Below are 14,527 nucleotides of genomic sequence, written 5' to 3'. Positions count from 1 at the left end.
ATTCAGAATTTTTAAAAATCATACATAATTTTAGGCTTACAAGGTATTAGTTCAGGGATTCGTTTTCTAAATCTGGAAGGCTGAGCCCTTGTTTAGAATAAATTCTTTTAAAATAAAAATTTATCTATTTGAAATTAATTTAAATATAATAGAATTTAATTAAATTTTTTTATATTAAATAAATTTAATTTTTATTATTTTTAACAAAATCAGCTGGATCTGTATTTTTCTAAGGCCCAAACGGGCTGAACCGCTGGACCCGTCTCTAAAACACCCGATTGTTTATGTTCACGAGAATGATAAAATTAATGTTGTTTTACAATATTTAAATTGCGCCTAATTAATAATTTAAAATTTATTATTTTTTCCGTATTATAATTTTTATCAACTTATTTTTAATAAGTCAATCCGACAGATATATTATACTTTTTCGATCTTATTTTAAAAGAAACGTTATCATTAAATTTTTATAATTTTTTAATTTTAAAAAATATATTACAAGTCTTAAACTTTAAAAAATTATTAATTAATTATTTTATTAATTTTAACTATTTAATTTTTATAATTAAAAAAATATATTAGTTCATTTTTCAAATTTATAAAAATTTATTAATTAATCTTTTTATATTTAAAATATTTTAAAATTTTTTATAATATTTAATTATTAAATTAATAAATTTTTTTAAAATATTATAAATATTCTAATAAATTTTTTAAAATAAAAAAATTAAATAATAAATTATTTTTTAATATAAAAATTAAATAGTAAAATTCCCCACCTACAATTATTGACTTGCACATTCTTAGTTCACACTTGATACAGACCCAAAAGAGCAATCAAAATGGAAAAAACTCTATTTCCCTTTGTCATTCCATTCACATGCCTTTCCTACTTTATCCTCCTATCAGCCCTGGCGAGTGGTTCGGAAACGAAGCTGAGTTATGTAACTCGAGAGCTGCTGGAGTCGGCGAGAGAGCCCGAGTTTTTCAATTGGCTAAAAAGGGTTAGGAGGAGAATTCATGAGTACCCAGAGCTGGCTTTTGAAGAATACAACACGAGTGAAGTCATAAGATCGGAGCTTGACTCACTTGGAATTAAGTACATTTGGCCTATAGCGAAGACTGGAGGGGTGGGTTCAGTTGGGTCAGGGTTGGAGACATGGTTCGGTCTTAGAGCAGACATGGACGCCCTTCCTATTCAGGTTGGTTGTTTTGTTACTCTCTATTATTTTCTGTGCAAGTCAAATAGTTTATCACGAGAGGCATGTGATTTGCTTCCATTTTTTGTTTTTAAATTTTGTAACTCTGCTATGTAAGATGAGATAATTAGCGTTTTAAATTAAAAGTTACCGTTATTCTAACTAGAGTTCAAATGTTGCTAGATTCCTGTGGGTATGGAAGAGAAATTCAAATATTTGATGTGAGGTTAACTAACAATATTGGGGCAATGAATTTTAATTCATAGGTATAGGAGTTGTAAAAAAAATAAAAAAAGAAAAGTATAGAACTTTAGATGTCTGAAATCTTTGAACACCCTGTTTTAACTAATTTTATTTGAATTTTGATGGGAGCAATGCTGCTTGGAGCAGCAAAGTTACTTCAAAGCAGGAAGGATAATTTAAAGGTTTACATATGCACAATTACACAAGCATCCCTGAATTAAGGATTTATATTCTTTTTTTTTTTGTGTGTGTGTGGTATATAGCATATTCGAAGCTAATTGGCTCTACTAATCTGGATTGTTCGACTAATCCAGATTCACGCTGAGCATATTCATTAAAGGGGCAAAGCGCTCGCTCTGAAGTTTTCAAGGCCCTACATATTCAGGACTAAAAAACGAGACTGCTAGCTAAGAGAGAAAATATCTATGTCATCCCATCTCACGTCTTGGGAGTGGATTTATATTTTTTTTCTTGCGTCTCCTGATTGATTGCATTTTCTGATATCAATTCTGAAGGGTCTGTCAAGCTTGTCTTCCAACCTGCGGAAGAAGGTGGTGGTGGCGCTTACCATATGTTGAAAGAAGGAGCTCTTGATAAGTTCCAAGCCATTTTTGGACTCCATGTTGAACCAGAATTGCCTGTTGGTTCAATTGCTTCTAGACCTGGTACATTGGCTGCTGGTTCTGCAAGATTCTTAGCTGTTATTAAAGGGAAGGGAGGACATGCTGCACTACCTCAAGATACGAGAGATCCTGTTCTTGCTACATCCTTCGCCATCCTCGCACTTCAACAATTAATTTCTCGAGAGACAGATCCTCTTGAGGCCAGGGTGATTTCCATTTCCCATCTCTAACGCAAGAAGAACATATGACTTTGCTGCAACTGGTTTTAGAGATGCATTTTTTGCTAAGAATAAGCAAAAATTGGACCAGCTTGTGGTGTTGAAACTCAGTGCAGTAGATATATGCCTAAAAGTAAACTTTACAATTTCTAATGTTCATGTAGGTACTCTCACTGGGATTTATTGAGGCAGGCCAAGCTGGGAATGTAATCCCAGAGAAAGTGAGATTTGGAGGTACAATTCGGAGCATAACAACTGAAGGTCTATCCTATCTTCAACAAAGAATAAAGGAGGTAACTACGATATAAGGATTATAGACGAAGAAATTATCTAATCTATAGCATGAACGTAATGCTTGTTGAATATGAAAATGTGATTTAGATGATGCTCAAGTTGGTGTCAGTATGCAACTTGAAGATTGAAAGGTTAACATAAAATCACCTGCATTGAACATAAATTTCTCCCATTAAACTATTCCGTGAGAGCCTGCGAAGTCTATAGAAATTCATGATTGTTGATGACAGAAGCCTTGTAAATTCTTGAGTAATAAATTAAAATTTTCATGTTTTATTTACTAATAACAGGTTGTGGAGAATCAAGCAGCTGTTCATCAATGCAGTGCTTCAGTAGACTTCATGGAAGAAACAATGAGGCCATATCCAGCCACAGTAAATGATGAAGCTATGTATGAACATGCCAAGCAAGTTGGGGAAGCTTTGCTTGGTGAATCCAACGTGCAAGTTGCAGCCCCCATTATGGCGGCAGAGGATTTCAGCTTTTATGCACAGAAGATGAAAGCTGCATTTTTTCAAATCGGCGTACAAAATAAAAATGAAAAATCATTTAAGAGACTGCATACACCATTTTTTTTTCTCGATGAGGAAGTCCTTCCTATTGGAGCTGCTCTCCATGCTGCAGTTGCCATTTCTTACTTGGATAACAGTGCTGTTGAGACACACTAGGACCTGCTTCTTATGTTCACTCACCCCTTGTGTGACTAGAAAAATAAAAATCCAATGCATTTCTATTGTCGTTTATTTTCACATCTTGTCTAAAATTGTCGCCCCTAGTGATACAATCACCAGACGACGAAACATGCCTGGTCATATTTAGGCAATTTTGATGCACAGAACGTGTTTTGCAACTTGGATCAGCTTTTATGGCTACGGGAAATTCTGGACACAAGATAATGGCAATGGAATTCCTGGTTGCAATTAATCAAATCAAATAAAGTGAAGAGTTTAAGAAGAAGACCACATATCACAAGCATATATATTAAATGCTTCCAGCATGTTAAAAGCTCAATTGTGCCAGAATGTTTTTGTACATGAGAAACTTGGCTGAATAATCACTACTTTTTTTTTCTTCTTTTCGATTTACCCTATAACACAAACGATCATGCAGCGATTGCTGCGGCTTGAGTAGCTCTCAAATGGCAAGCAGAGCATTGATTAACAAAATCACTACTTCACACTGCTTGGTTTTTCTTGCACTAAGCCTCTTGCTATGCTCACCATTTTGATTTTCTTCCAATAAGGTCCTCACTATGTCTTGATTTTGAAGCATGTCCTGGAGCTGTAGGAGGTCTCTCTTGTGCTGCGCTGCCAGGATCTCGAAGAGTCCGCTGCCCTATTTTCGGCGTAGGATTCGCATAACCTCTAGCAGAATCTATTCTAGAACTTGATAACTTGTAGTCCCTGAACCCCTTCACCGTTTGATAGCCATGCGTTTCTTGTGCGCAGCTTTTCCCTTCGAGATGCCTCTCAAGTTCAGAGAATTCCTCCAAGTCTCTTCCATCCCCTGTAATTGAAAGCCTATCATTTTGTGTGCTCCATTCAACTCCATCCGATAAGCTTCTTTCCAAAGTACTTCTCCTAGGTACTTTGCTGGAGGTAGACTTCCTCCCTTTGGATTCTTCCCCTTTGATTGCATTTCTCAAATCACAAGGAATTCCAGAAGGATGTGTCCATTTGTATTTTTCATTACTGTTGTCCATGTTCAGTTCTATCGAGTGAAGATCGCTATCACCCGAGTCTTCTTCACATTCTATCCCATCATCTACTTCACCATCATCCTCATTCACTTCATTCTGATGGGAAACAGAACGAGCTTTGTTCAAGTAAGCTGCAATCTCTTCATCATTCGCGTGATAAGCACCGCGATGTTTTTCTTTGATTCTTTTTGGTCCTAAGAAGGCTTCAAGTTGACTCCTCAGTTTGTCTACAGCTGCATTCTTCTCTTCAAGTTGATATTTAGCTTCTGAAAGTTTCATTTGGACTCTCTCCTCACGCAACACATCAGCCAACTGCATCATCTCCCTTTCCTTCTCAACCTCTGCGCAAAGTTTTGCTGATTCTTTCTTCAGTTCTTCAACTTCTGCTTTATCTTCACCAATATCCCTGGCTAATTCATCACATACTTGCTCCATTACAACTCTTGCTCTCTTCTCGTTCTCAAGTTCTTTCATTGCCTTCAACAGAGAAGACTTCATCTCAGCTAGTTCCTTACCAAGCTTCTTGTTCAAGCTCTCCAGCCGTCTCCTCAACTTTTTCTCTACATCAAGTTCTCCAGCAATGGACTCAATAGCAGCTTCAACCACCTTCTGCTCCTTGTTTTTCCATGCTTCCTTTTCTTCAGCAAAGCGCTTCATTAAATAGTTTATATCACTCTGGTCTGAGCGCTGTTCTTGGATAAGAAGATTAACCTGCAGGCGAGCCCTCTCAAGCTCAGCATGTAGGGCTGAGATAAGAGACATGCTTGAGGAAGTCCGATCTTCATTACCCCACACACGATTGATAATCTTTAAGAGTTCTTTAGAAGTGATCAAGGCATTACTGACATCCTTCAAACGATTCTTAGCTCCAGCAGTAGATCCAGCAGGAGTTTGGGCTCGAGATCTCATCTCAACCTGTATCATGAAAGAAAACAAAACAGATATCACGCATATTGTGCTTTCAAATGCAAAATGAACATGAGATTAAAAGGAAAATGATGTGCCACAAGCAAAAACTGGGAAAATTTCATATCAAAGAGCCATTTTAAAACCTCCACAAAACTCGCATTATCAGTCTCACGTACCTCCATTAAACTGGCATTGCTAATAGAATCAAATGCTGCAACATTGTGGTCTGTAAGCCTAAGCCTTTGAGAAATTGACGATGCTCTTCCATGGCGACTGCCAGTTCCTGATCGCTCCATCCTCTACAAAATAATTATATCAATTAACAAACAGAAAACAACCAATTTAGATTCATGAATTTCTCCCAAAGAAAAAATGATAACCAATTTGGTCTAAGCTTAGATACAATATCGTCAACTTGGCACCTCCATATCCAAGATTAATTCTTCACTGTGGTTGCGCTACATTACGACAGTAATGAATCATATGTGAAACGTATCAAAGCTCAATCCATGAACAAAACTCCAAAGTAGAAGGTTTTCAAATTGCAGAGTTGGTATTCAACAGCAAATCATATATTGCATATCCATATTTGGCCTTTAAAATATTGATCCCCAATCAAAATAACAATTCATTTGTTCAAGTTGAAGAGTTTAAAGAGCTTCAATCATTGTCCTGTTGCTAAAGGAACATCGATCAATAAAGAAACTATTAACATGATCTTTAAACTTTTCTTCATTTTCTCCATTTCTTCATTTTTCTTTCTGAGAAAAACTTAAAGCTTCTCAAGTAACCCATCATAACAAATCAAACACAACTGCTGCTACTCATCTCATAGAACCAAACTAACAAATGGCATAAGATTCCAAAACTCATACCAAAGAATAACAAAACAAAATCCACGAAAAATAATAAGCCCCACCTCGGAGATAGGACTATGAGATGGATCAGACAAATGAGGAGGCAAAGAACCCGAACGGACAGACCTGGTCGCCCTCTCTCTGGCTCTTGCTTCCTTCCTTAACCTCCTCTCCTCCGACCCCATCGTCTCCTTCATTTTAGGAGACGGCATCTCATTCATCTCCCACAGCGTCGCCGCCAACTTCCTGGCCGAAACTACCGCTGCCTGCTGATGCTGCAGCTTCCCCTTGACAACGCCGTTTTGCGAGAGAACGCACTTAGGAGAGTCCATTGCCCGCAATGCTGACGATGGGGTCCTCGCCGTCCCCATCAGCTTCCACGTGGGCACGGGCGTACTGGATCCGCCTCTCTTCCCTACCAAAATCGCTCTCTTAAATCTGTAATTCTGAATAATCGAAGACGACGAAGACGCTGAAGAGGAACACCCACGTTTTCTGATTTTTCCAGGAAGCAATTCTTCCATGGCGGCCCGACTTTGCCTTGGCATTATAAAATTTCTATTACCCGTCAAGCTTCCCACGTTAGATCTCACCAAGCTGTCAAAGAAAAAATCAATCAATCAAAACTCACACTTCCACTTGGTAAATAAACTAAAGCTCAAATTTTTAAAGCAGATTATTGACTTCAAAGAAAACCCACAAAAATTTCCAAGGAACTAAAACAGAAAACAAGCAATAGCTTACTGTTAATGATTCATGGCTCCATGGATTTAACAACGAGAAAAAAAAATTGAAACTGAGGGGAGATGGGGTAGGAGTGGTTTTGAGAGAGTAGAATTGGGAAATGTGAAAGGCAGAGAGAATGATAATGAGAGATAGATTTCGAAGAGAACCCTAAAGAGATTTGTGAGCTTTTTCTCTTCTTTTTCTAGGATTTCGATGGCTGCACTACTGCTGCGACCCTTCTACTGCTAGCTTCAGCTTCCGATTTTGATGGGTACAGAGTACAGACTGTAGGCTAGCACCCTGTGTTGTAAAAGTGCGGGGGAGGAGAGTAATTATCTGGTGCAAACAAATCTACATATGCCTTCAAACGTGGTTAATATCTGTTCGCAGTGGTCTCTTTGTAAGCCAATCGTGTACTGTGGGTTGATATCGGTGGGCTGCTTGTTAGTGTACGAAATCTGATTTGGATGCATGGGCCCATTGATTCCCATTAGGACAAACGTTAAATAAGAAAATCCAGCGAAAAGAAATTAGAATATTTTGAGGATTTTCTTTTACGCTGTACTTGGAAATATTTTAGAGAGAAAGGAAATAAAAGGTGATAAAGATTTATTATTATTATTATTTATTTGTTTAAATAGATAAAAAAAAGTGTAAAAAGAAAATATATTTGGTTAAAGTGGAAAACAAATAATATACTTTTTCATAAAATTAGCATTGTGTATTTGGAGAATTATCACCAAATTTCTAGATTTTTAGGAAATTTATTAATTTATTTTATTTTAAAATTATTTCATTAAAAATTGCATGCATTTTGTAAAAATAAATTGAAATCATTAGTCGCTTTAAATTTATATATTATTTAATTCTTTAATTTTAATTATATTTATATTATTTAGTTGATAATTAAAGCCAGACTTAATGAAAATTTTTTATTTTTTTATTTTTTTATTTTTATAATTTTACCATACTCTTTTATAATTCACCAATTAAATTTTACATTTATATATTTATTTTAATTATATTTTATCATTAAATTTTACATTAAAAATTAATGAAATTATTACGTTATTACCGTATTATTCTACTAACAAAATTCAGAATTACAACTTAAAAAAATTAACATTATTCTACTATATGAATGAAATTCAGAATAAATTAATTACAACGTAAAAAGTTAAAATTTAATTGATAAATTTTTAAAATTTAAAGTGAAATTATAAATTTTATAAGGTTAAATTTTTTATTATTTTTGATAATTTTTAATATTATTATAAATTTATTAATTCTATTGATGATTTAATATATTAATTTTATTTTAATTTAATTTTAAATTAAGCCATATTAATTATTATTATAATTTAAAAAATATATAATTAACGATATAGTTAAAAGTAAAGAAAGTATTATTTTAAAAAATATATTAAAAATAATTATAATTATTTTATATTTTAAAAATAAATTATACAAAATATAATTTTAAATTAATTTTATATTTAACATTAAATTTTAAACAATTCATTATATTCCCTATCTTTTAATATACTAATCTGAACATCGGTTGACTATTTACAATACATTTTTATTTTTCGGTTATATCATATTTATAAAATATAATTAATATATATTATTGATTATATATATTTTTTTTAATTATTATAATAATTGGTATAAATTTAAAAAATATTAAAATATAAATTAATTTAAATTAAATTAAAATAAATTGATTGATAAAATTAAGAAATTTATAATAATAATAATAATGCAAATTATTTTTTTAATATTATGAATTTTAATATTAAAAGAAATAACTAAAAAATTTAATCTTTAAAAAATTTACAATTATGTCCTAAATTTTAAAAATTTATCAATTAAACCTTTACCTTTTAAATTATAATCAATTGACGTAACAAAGTGATATGGTAATAACTTGTCAGATTACATGATAATTCTATTAATTTCTAATAAAAAATTTAACAGTAGAATGTAATTGAGATAAGTATAAAAATATAGAATTTAATTAGTAAATCATAAAAAAATAGAGTAAAATTGTAAAAATAAAAAAGAAATAACTTTTTTTATCAATAACTCTTAAATTTATTAATTTAGTAACAATTTAAAAAAAACTTAATTTTATAAAATATAAAAATATTTTAATTAAATAATTTTGACATAAACATGAACTTAGTAATTTTTTTCTTTTTTTATTATTTGTATAGTAATACATATAATTTTTAAATAAAAGTATAGTTTCCACACATTTTTACCTTATTTTATTTTTAAATTGATGTGAAAATATCTAATAAAATAAAATATATATATATGTTTACTATTTTTTAATTATTTTTCATTAAAAATTATTCAGTGCTCCCATAAAATATAAATAACGTGATATTGCTAACCATAAAATAAAAAACACATAATAATAATAATAATAATAATAATAATAATAATTATTATTATTATTATTATTATTATTATTATTATTATTATTATTACTATTAAAAAAGTACATTGAATTAATCAATTAAAAAAATACCTAATAATTCACTGGGTTATCTTTATTGACATGTTGTAATTTCAATAGTTAGAAGTATTTGTTTATCATACCATGTGGCACTCTAAATTTATAGTATAATTTTTCTTCTATTTTATCATATTTCAGATAAATGAATAAACATTTCGCATTCTAACAATTTTACTTTTAATAAAAATTTATAATTAATAAATTATAAACATAAATTTATTTATTCCCTACCATTAAATTATTTTATTAAAGTTAACACCTCTACCATGTAAGTATACTAATTAACATCCTATATTAATATTTTAATATAATTTTAAATGATCATGATTAAAAAATTTTAAATTCCTCCAAATTTATCGGTGCTATTTTAAATATTTTTTTATCAATAAATATAATATAAATTATAGTAAATAAACATTTCCATATATATAAGCACCAAATATATCTTATATATGTGTATCTAAATTAAATTTAAATTGAGAAAATTATACATCTCTATAAAACTATATATTAGGTCTCAAATTCGTGTAAGTCTATCTCTTGTGAATAAAAAAATACATATATCGAATATATCGAATGTAGAGAATAATTTGCTCTAAAAGATATTTTAAAAAGAGAGTAAAATCAATCAATATCATGCTTGAGTAGACATCATGTAAAAGACGATGAACTAATTGAGGAAGAAGAGAAGTCAATGGTCAAAACAACTTGTCTGTATTCTGACCAATTGCCGAAACTCTACGGTTATTTGCGATTCATACAAGCTATTGATTTTCTTTTTAAGAATCTCATTCTTCTCTCTTTCTCTCACATAAAATGGGCACTGTGTCTTTATCTCTCTGGCTACTTCCTCTATGCTCTGCACTATTTTTTTGTATCTCTTCTGCCCATTTCTTCCCAGCAAGATTCCCAAGTCCAATCGTTCAGTTTCAGGCAGAGAATCAGGTCTCTGTTTCTTCCCCAAAAGGGTTTTACGAAGAAAAGTTCTTCACTCAAATACTTGACCACTTCAATTTCAATCCTCAGAGTTACCAGACATTTCAGCAGAGATATTTGATCAATGACACATTCTGGGGAGGCCCAGAGAAGAATTCTCCAATCTTCTTGTACACAGGAAATGAAGGAGACATTGAATGGTTTGCTCAAAACACAGGATTCATGTATGACAATGCTCCTCTCTTCAAAGCCCTTATTGTTTTTATAGAGGTATGTATCAAATCTTGAATTCAGAATCTCTCCATGGTTTGATTAGTTCTTGATTTCTTATCCATGTTGGCTGCTGATTAGTTGATTAATGTGAATTTTTAGCATAGGTTTTATGGAAAATCTGTACCTTTTGGAGGTAATAAAGATGTTGCTTATAGCAATGGAAGTACTCTTGGCTACCTGAGTTCAACTCAGGCCCTGGCAGATTATGCAACTCTCATCACTGATCTTAAGAACAATTTGTCTGCAACTGAGTCTCCTGTGGTGGTTTTTGGAGGCTCCTATGGAGGAAGTATGGCTTCTTTCTTTTTTCTAATGCTATTGAACTTGATGATTCTTGAGATGGGAAGTTTATGGAATTAATCATTTTTTAAAAAAATTATGAGATATTTTATTGGTTTTGCAGTGCTGGCTGCTTGGTTCAGGCTGAAATATCCTCATGTTACCATAGGAGCCTTGGCATCTTCTGCGCCAATTCTTGGCTTTGTGAACTTGACTTCTCCATATAGCTTCAGCAGAATTATCACTCAAGATTTTAGAGTACTCTCTCACTCTCTCTGTCTTTCTCTCTCTATGAAGTTGACATATGAATTTCGTATTTACAACTTTTGTCCATGCTAAAAGATATTAGCCATGACAAGTCACACTTTGCCTAAGAATTTGAGTAATTTATTAATTATTTTGCATGTAAAAATGGAGAATAGAGCGAGAGTGAGAATTGCTACAAAGTGATAAAAGGATCATGGCAACAAATTGAAGATGTAGCAAGTCAAAAGGGAGGACTTAAAAGACTAAGAAAGTCTTTTAAAATATGCAAGTAAGAGCATGTGATTAATTTTAAATAATTTTGATATTTCCAATACAATAATTAATTAATTAATTAATTGGTTTATTTTATTACAGGAATTATATTAGTGGAGGAGCATTGGTGGGTTGGCTATCAACTGCGTGGGTCTACACAGCCATGACAGATTATCCAACCCCTTCCAATTTTTTAAATCCCATGCCAGCTTATCCAGTGAAACAGGTTTTAATTAATTAATTAATTAACTATTAGTTTAATGAAGTTTTTTTTTTTGGGGGGGGTGGGGGAGTTTGTGACTGGAGGGTAGAATGGTCATTAAGCAAAGTATTGAGAAACTCATCGTTTTGGATTTTGCTTCGGCTTGGCTCTGCAAAATAGATGTGCAAGGCGATCGATGATCCAACGACTGGAAATGATACATTAGCGAAGTTGTATGGTGCGGCTAGTGTGTACTATAACTACACTGGAACGGCCACGTGTTTTGATCTTGACGATGATTCCGATCCCCATGGCCTTGGTGGATGGTCTTGGCAGGTACTTGCTAAATTAAATAAATCTAAACCATTGATTCGCAATTTATCTTTATTTTTTTTTCTTTTTAAATCCTTTACACTGTATTATTGTAAGTTTCATTATATGTATATATATGAATAATTTAATAATTTTTAAATACATGTTTTTATTAAAATTCATTAAAATGTATACAAATAAAAATAAATTTTAATATAAACATTTAATTTAAAGAGATTGCTTTAGAATCAATCACTCAAATGCAGAAGGGGAAAGGGGAACCCACTTTTCTTCAATTTGAATTTCTTTTGTTTTTTTTTTAATAAATAAATATAATTGATAAGCTTGAAAGCATGTGAGAGTATCCAAGAAAAGCATGTTGATTTCACATGCTAATGTTTGTGATTATAATGATTGTTAACTAAGATTAGGATTTCCTTAATCATTTTTGAAGTGGTCCAGCTTGTCTTCTTCACTTATTAAACACCCTTCTTATCATATGAAAAAGTTTTTACAAAAATTAAAATGTCTTTAAACTATTTGATAACGACATCAAATAATTATGAAAAATATTTTTAAATAATACTTACATTTTAGAATTTTATAGAGCACTGTTACACCGTACAAGTAAAATGATATTATTCAAGAAATTGCACTTTTATTCTTTTATTTTAATGGAATGTCTAAACAAGAAATAATTATAATGAATAACAATTCAAAATTTAATAATTTATTTTAACCACGCACTGTGCTTATTCTTGGAAACGTTGATGTTGGTTTTGTAGGCATGCACAGAGATGATACTTCCAACAGGAGGTAGCGATGAGGAGAGCATATTTCCAGCTTCAAAGTGGGACTTCAATGATAGGGCCACTTTTTGCAAATCTTACTTCGATGTTGAGCCTCGGCCCCAATGGATTCCCACTGAGTTTGGTGGCCATGTGGGTATTTCTTTTCCATTCTCTCATTGACATTTCTTCATACACCTTGCATGTTTGCTTAATTAACACTCTTTGAGTTTGAACTTTTTGCTGGTTTTGGGCAGAATATCAAGAGGGTGTTGAGAAGGTTTGGAAGTAATATCATTTTCTTTAATGGATTAAGAGACCCTTGGAGTGGTGGGGGGTATGTGTTTATCTCTCTCTTGCTAATTTAATTTACTTCTATGCAAGAATTAATATAAAATCCTGTACTTTTTTTAAAGAAATTCACTAAAATTCATGTATTTTTTACGAAGTTCATTAATTCATCTATATTTCAAAATTATTCAAATAAGATATCGTTCTATTTCGTAAAATTCAAACTCTTTAGCCCTTTAATAAAAAAATGTGATTTTTTTTTTTCTTTTTCTCAATGTTGTTGGTTGATGGATATTATTATTGCAGGGTGCTAAGTGATATATCCAAGAGCATAATTGCTATAGTAGCAGAAAAAGGTGAGTAGATTAAATCTTGAAATCAGAAATTAAGTTAATTAAAATAAGATCAAAATAGTAAATTAATTTTTGGTTTTGGTATAATATGTGGAATGCATGGCACAGGGGCTCATCATGTAGACTTGAGATTTGCAACGAGTGAAGATCCCAAATGGCTTAAAGAAGTGAGAAAAAAAGAGGTCAAAATCATTGCTCAATGGCTCTCAGAGTACTACCATGATTTGGCCCATATTTCTTCCTAGAATTTTATACAAAATGCCCAAAAGAAAAAAATAATTTGGGTCGTGTTTGGCTCGAGATTGGCCTTGATTGACTCCCTCCCAATTCAATATTGAGTTCCAATCAGCCATAGAACATTTGTTGCTTAATTTTGGAATTATGAGAGAATATCTTATTAAATGTGAAAAGGGTAATATTGTACACAAGGAGAGCATTTAAAGAAATGGTTGAATAAGAAAAATCAAAGTAGAAAGATAGAAAATGAAATGATTGCACATGTTATGAATTAAGAGCAAATGAAGAGACAAGTGTGTCCCAATTTAAGATTGTTTTGAAGTTCAAAGTTAGGCCAAGAATGAGACAGGTGAGACCACCATTCAAACTTGGAAATTAGGGGGATGCTTTGTGGTCTCAACTTTCAATTCTATAAGTCACTTTGAAAAATTGTAGATTTTGCTGTTCCTGGATAATTGCAATTGACTTCATAACACCACAAAGGTCGCATCCATTTAACATCTAGCTTGTGTCTTAATCACCAATAATATCAAATCTAATTTCCACCCTTTATAATCCTCCACTCTTTATTTACTCCTTTTGTCTGTAAAGCTTTTCAAGTTTGGGCCACAAATAAATGAGGCAAGCTAACAAAATACCCAAATTTTGTTTCTTATGTTTACTGCATTAAATCTCATAGCATAATTTAATAACTAAATAATTAATATAAGTTCAATCTCATATATAAATTAGTTTATTTAGTATTATTTAATTTTTTAATAATAATTTAAGAGTAGATTTTAATGAAAAAGGAAATTTAATATTTTTTATTTTTTTATAATTCAGAGGTTGGCCGATAAATAAATATAGTTAATAATATAATATGTATTCACCTTCCTTCCAACCTGTCTATTTGGCTTGAAATCTTAATTGGACAAGACAAATTGGACGGTGTTTTTTTCCATGTTGATTGGACTTTTGTCGTACTACAAAGCATGGCTAGTTTCGAATTGCCTTTATACTTTTTAGTCGGCTTCAGAGTTCAGACTTGCAAGACTCTACT

The 14,527-nt window shown here is 31.8% G+C and overlaps 3 protein-coding genes across 3 annotated transcripts; 2 read left to right on the top strand and 1 right to left on the bottom strand.

The window, feature by feature from the left end:
* The first annotated feature begins 806 nt into the window (after window positions 1-806).
* LOC110620907 (IAA-amino acid hydrolase ILR1-like 3) lies at window positions 807-3,326 on the top strand. The gene is made up of 4 exons (XM_021764856.2): window positions 807-1,202; window positions 1,930-2,271; window positions 2,448-2,576; window positions 2,868-3,326. Exons 1-4 carry the CDS (start codon window positions 843-845, stop codon window positions 3,243-3,245), a joined length of 1,209 nt encoding a protein of 402 aa, XP_021620548.1. The 5' UTR covers window positions 807-842; the 3' UTR covers window positions 3,246-3,326.
* A 215-nt stretch (window positions 3,327-3,541) lies between these two features.
* On the bottom strand, window positions 3,542-7,105 carry LOC110621816 (uncharacterized protein At5g41620). The gene is made up of 4 exons (XM_021766124.2): window positions 6,787-7,105; window positions 6,105-6,639; window positions 5,362-5,484; window positions 3,542-5,191 (listed from the first exon to the last, which is right to left on the bottom strand). Exons 2-4 carry the CDS (start codon window positions 6,588-6,590, stop codon window positions 3,794-3,796), a joined length of 2,007 nt encoding a protein of 668 aa, XP_021621816.1. The 5' UTR covers window positions 6,591-6,639; window positions 6,787-7,105; the 3' UTR covers window positions 3,542-3,793.
* A 2,919-nt stretch (window positions 7,106-10,024) lies between these two features.
* On the top strand, window positions 10,025-13,798 carry LOC110621818 (lysosomal Pro-X carboxypeptidase). The gene is made up of 10 exons (XM_021766125.2): window positions 10,025-10,501; window positions 10,604-10,793; window positions 10,908-11,041; window positions 11,206-11,318; window positions 11,405-11,528; window positions 11,685-11,840; window positions 12,602-12,757; window positions 12,862-12,941; window positions 13,202-13,251; window positions 13,357-13,798. Exons 1-10 carry the CDS (start codon window positions 10,112-10,114, stop codon window positions 13,491-13,493), a joined length of 1,530 nt encoding a protein of 509 aa, XP_021621817.1. The 5' UTR covers window positions 10,025-10,111; the 3' UTR covers window positions 13,494-13,798.
* The last annotated feature ends 729 nt before the right edge of the window (window positions 13,799-14,527 follow it).

This window comes from Manihot esculenta, chromosome 8 (genome assembly GCF_001659605.2).
Source record: "Manihot esculenta cultivar AM560-2 chromosome 8, M.esculenta_v8, whole genome shotgun sequence".
Taxonomy (NCBI): Eukaryota; Viridiplantae; Streptophyta; class Magnoliopsida; order Malpighiales; family Euphorbiaceae; genus Manihot; species Manihot esculenta.
Note: the sequence above shows the minus strand (reverse complement) of the source record. Positions and strands in the feature narration are given on the sequence as shown.

Excerpts from the sequence above, each read along its gene's own strand:
- LOC110620907 (XM_021764856.2), top strand. The coding sequence starts at position 843 with ATGGAAAAAACTCTATTTCCCTTTGTCATTCCATTCACATGCCTTTCC. Across the intron at positions 1,203-1,929 it reads TGGACGCCCTTCCTATTCAG|ATTGCATTTTCTGATATCAA; the intron begins GTTGGTTGTTTT and ends GTCTCCTGATTG. Across the intron at positions 2,272-2,447 it reads CAGATCCTCTTGAGGCCAGG|GTACTCTCACTGGGATTTAT; the intron begins GTGATTTCCATT and ends ATGTTCATGTAG.
- LOC110621816 (XM_021766124.2), bottom strand. The coding sequence starts at position 6,590 with ATGCCAAGGCAAAGTCGGGCCGCCATGGAAGAATTGCTTCCTGGAAAA. Across the intron at positions 5,485-6,104 it reads CTCATAGTCCTATCTCCGAG|AGGATGGAGCGATCAGGAAC; the intron begins GTGGGGCTTATT and ends ATTATTTTGTAG. Across the intron at positions 5,192-5,361 it reads GCAATGCCAGTTTAATGGAG|GTTGAGATGAGATCTCGAGC; the intron begins GTACGTGAGACT and ends TTCATGATACAG.
- LOC110621818 (XM_021766125.2), top strand. The coding sequence starts at position 10,112 with ATGGGCACTGTGTCTTTATCTCTCTGGCTACTTCCTCTATGCTCTGCA. Across the intron at positions 11,841-12,601 it reads TTGGTGGATGGTCTTGGCAG|GCATGCACAGAGATGATACT; the intron begins GTACTTGCTAAA and ends TTGGTTTTGTAG. Across the intron at positions 12,942-13,201 it reads GACCCTTGGAGTGGTGGGGG|GGTGCTAAGTGATATATCCA; the intron begins GTATGTGTTTAT and ends TTATTATTGCAG.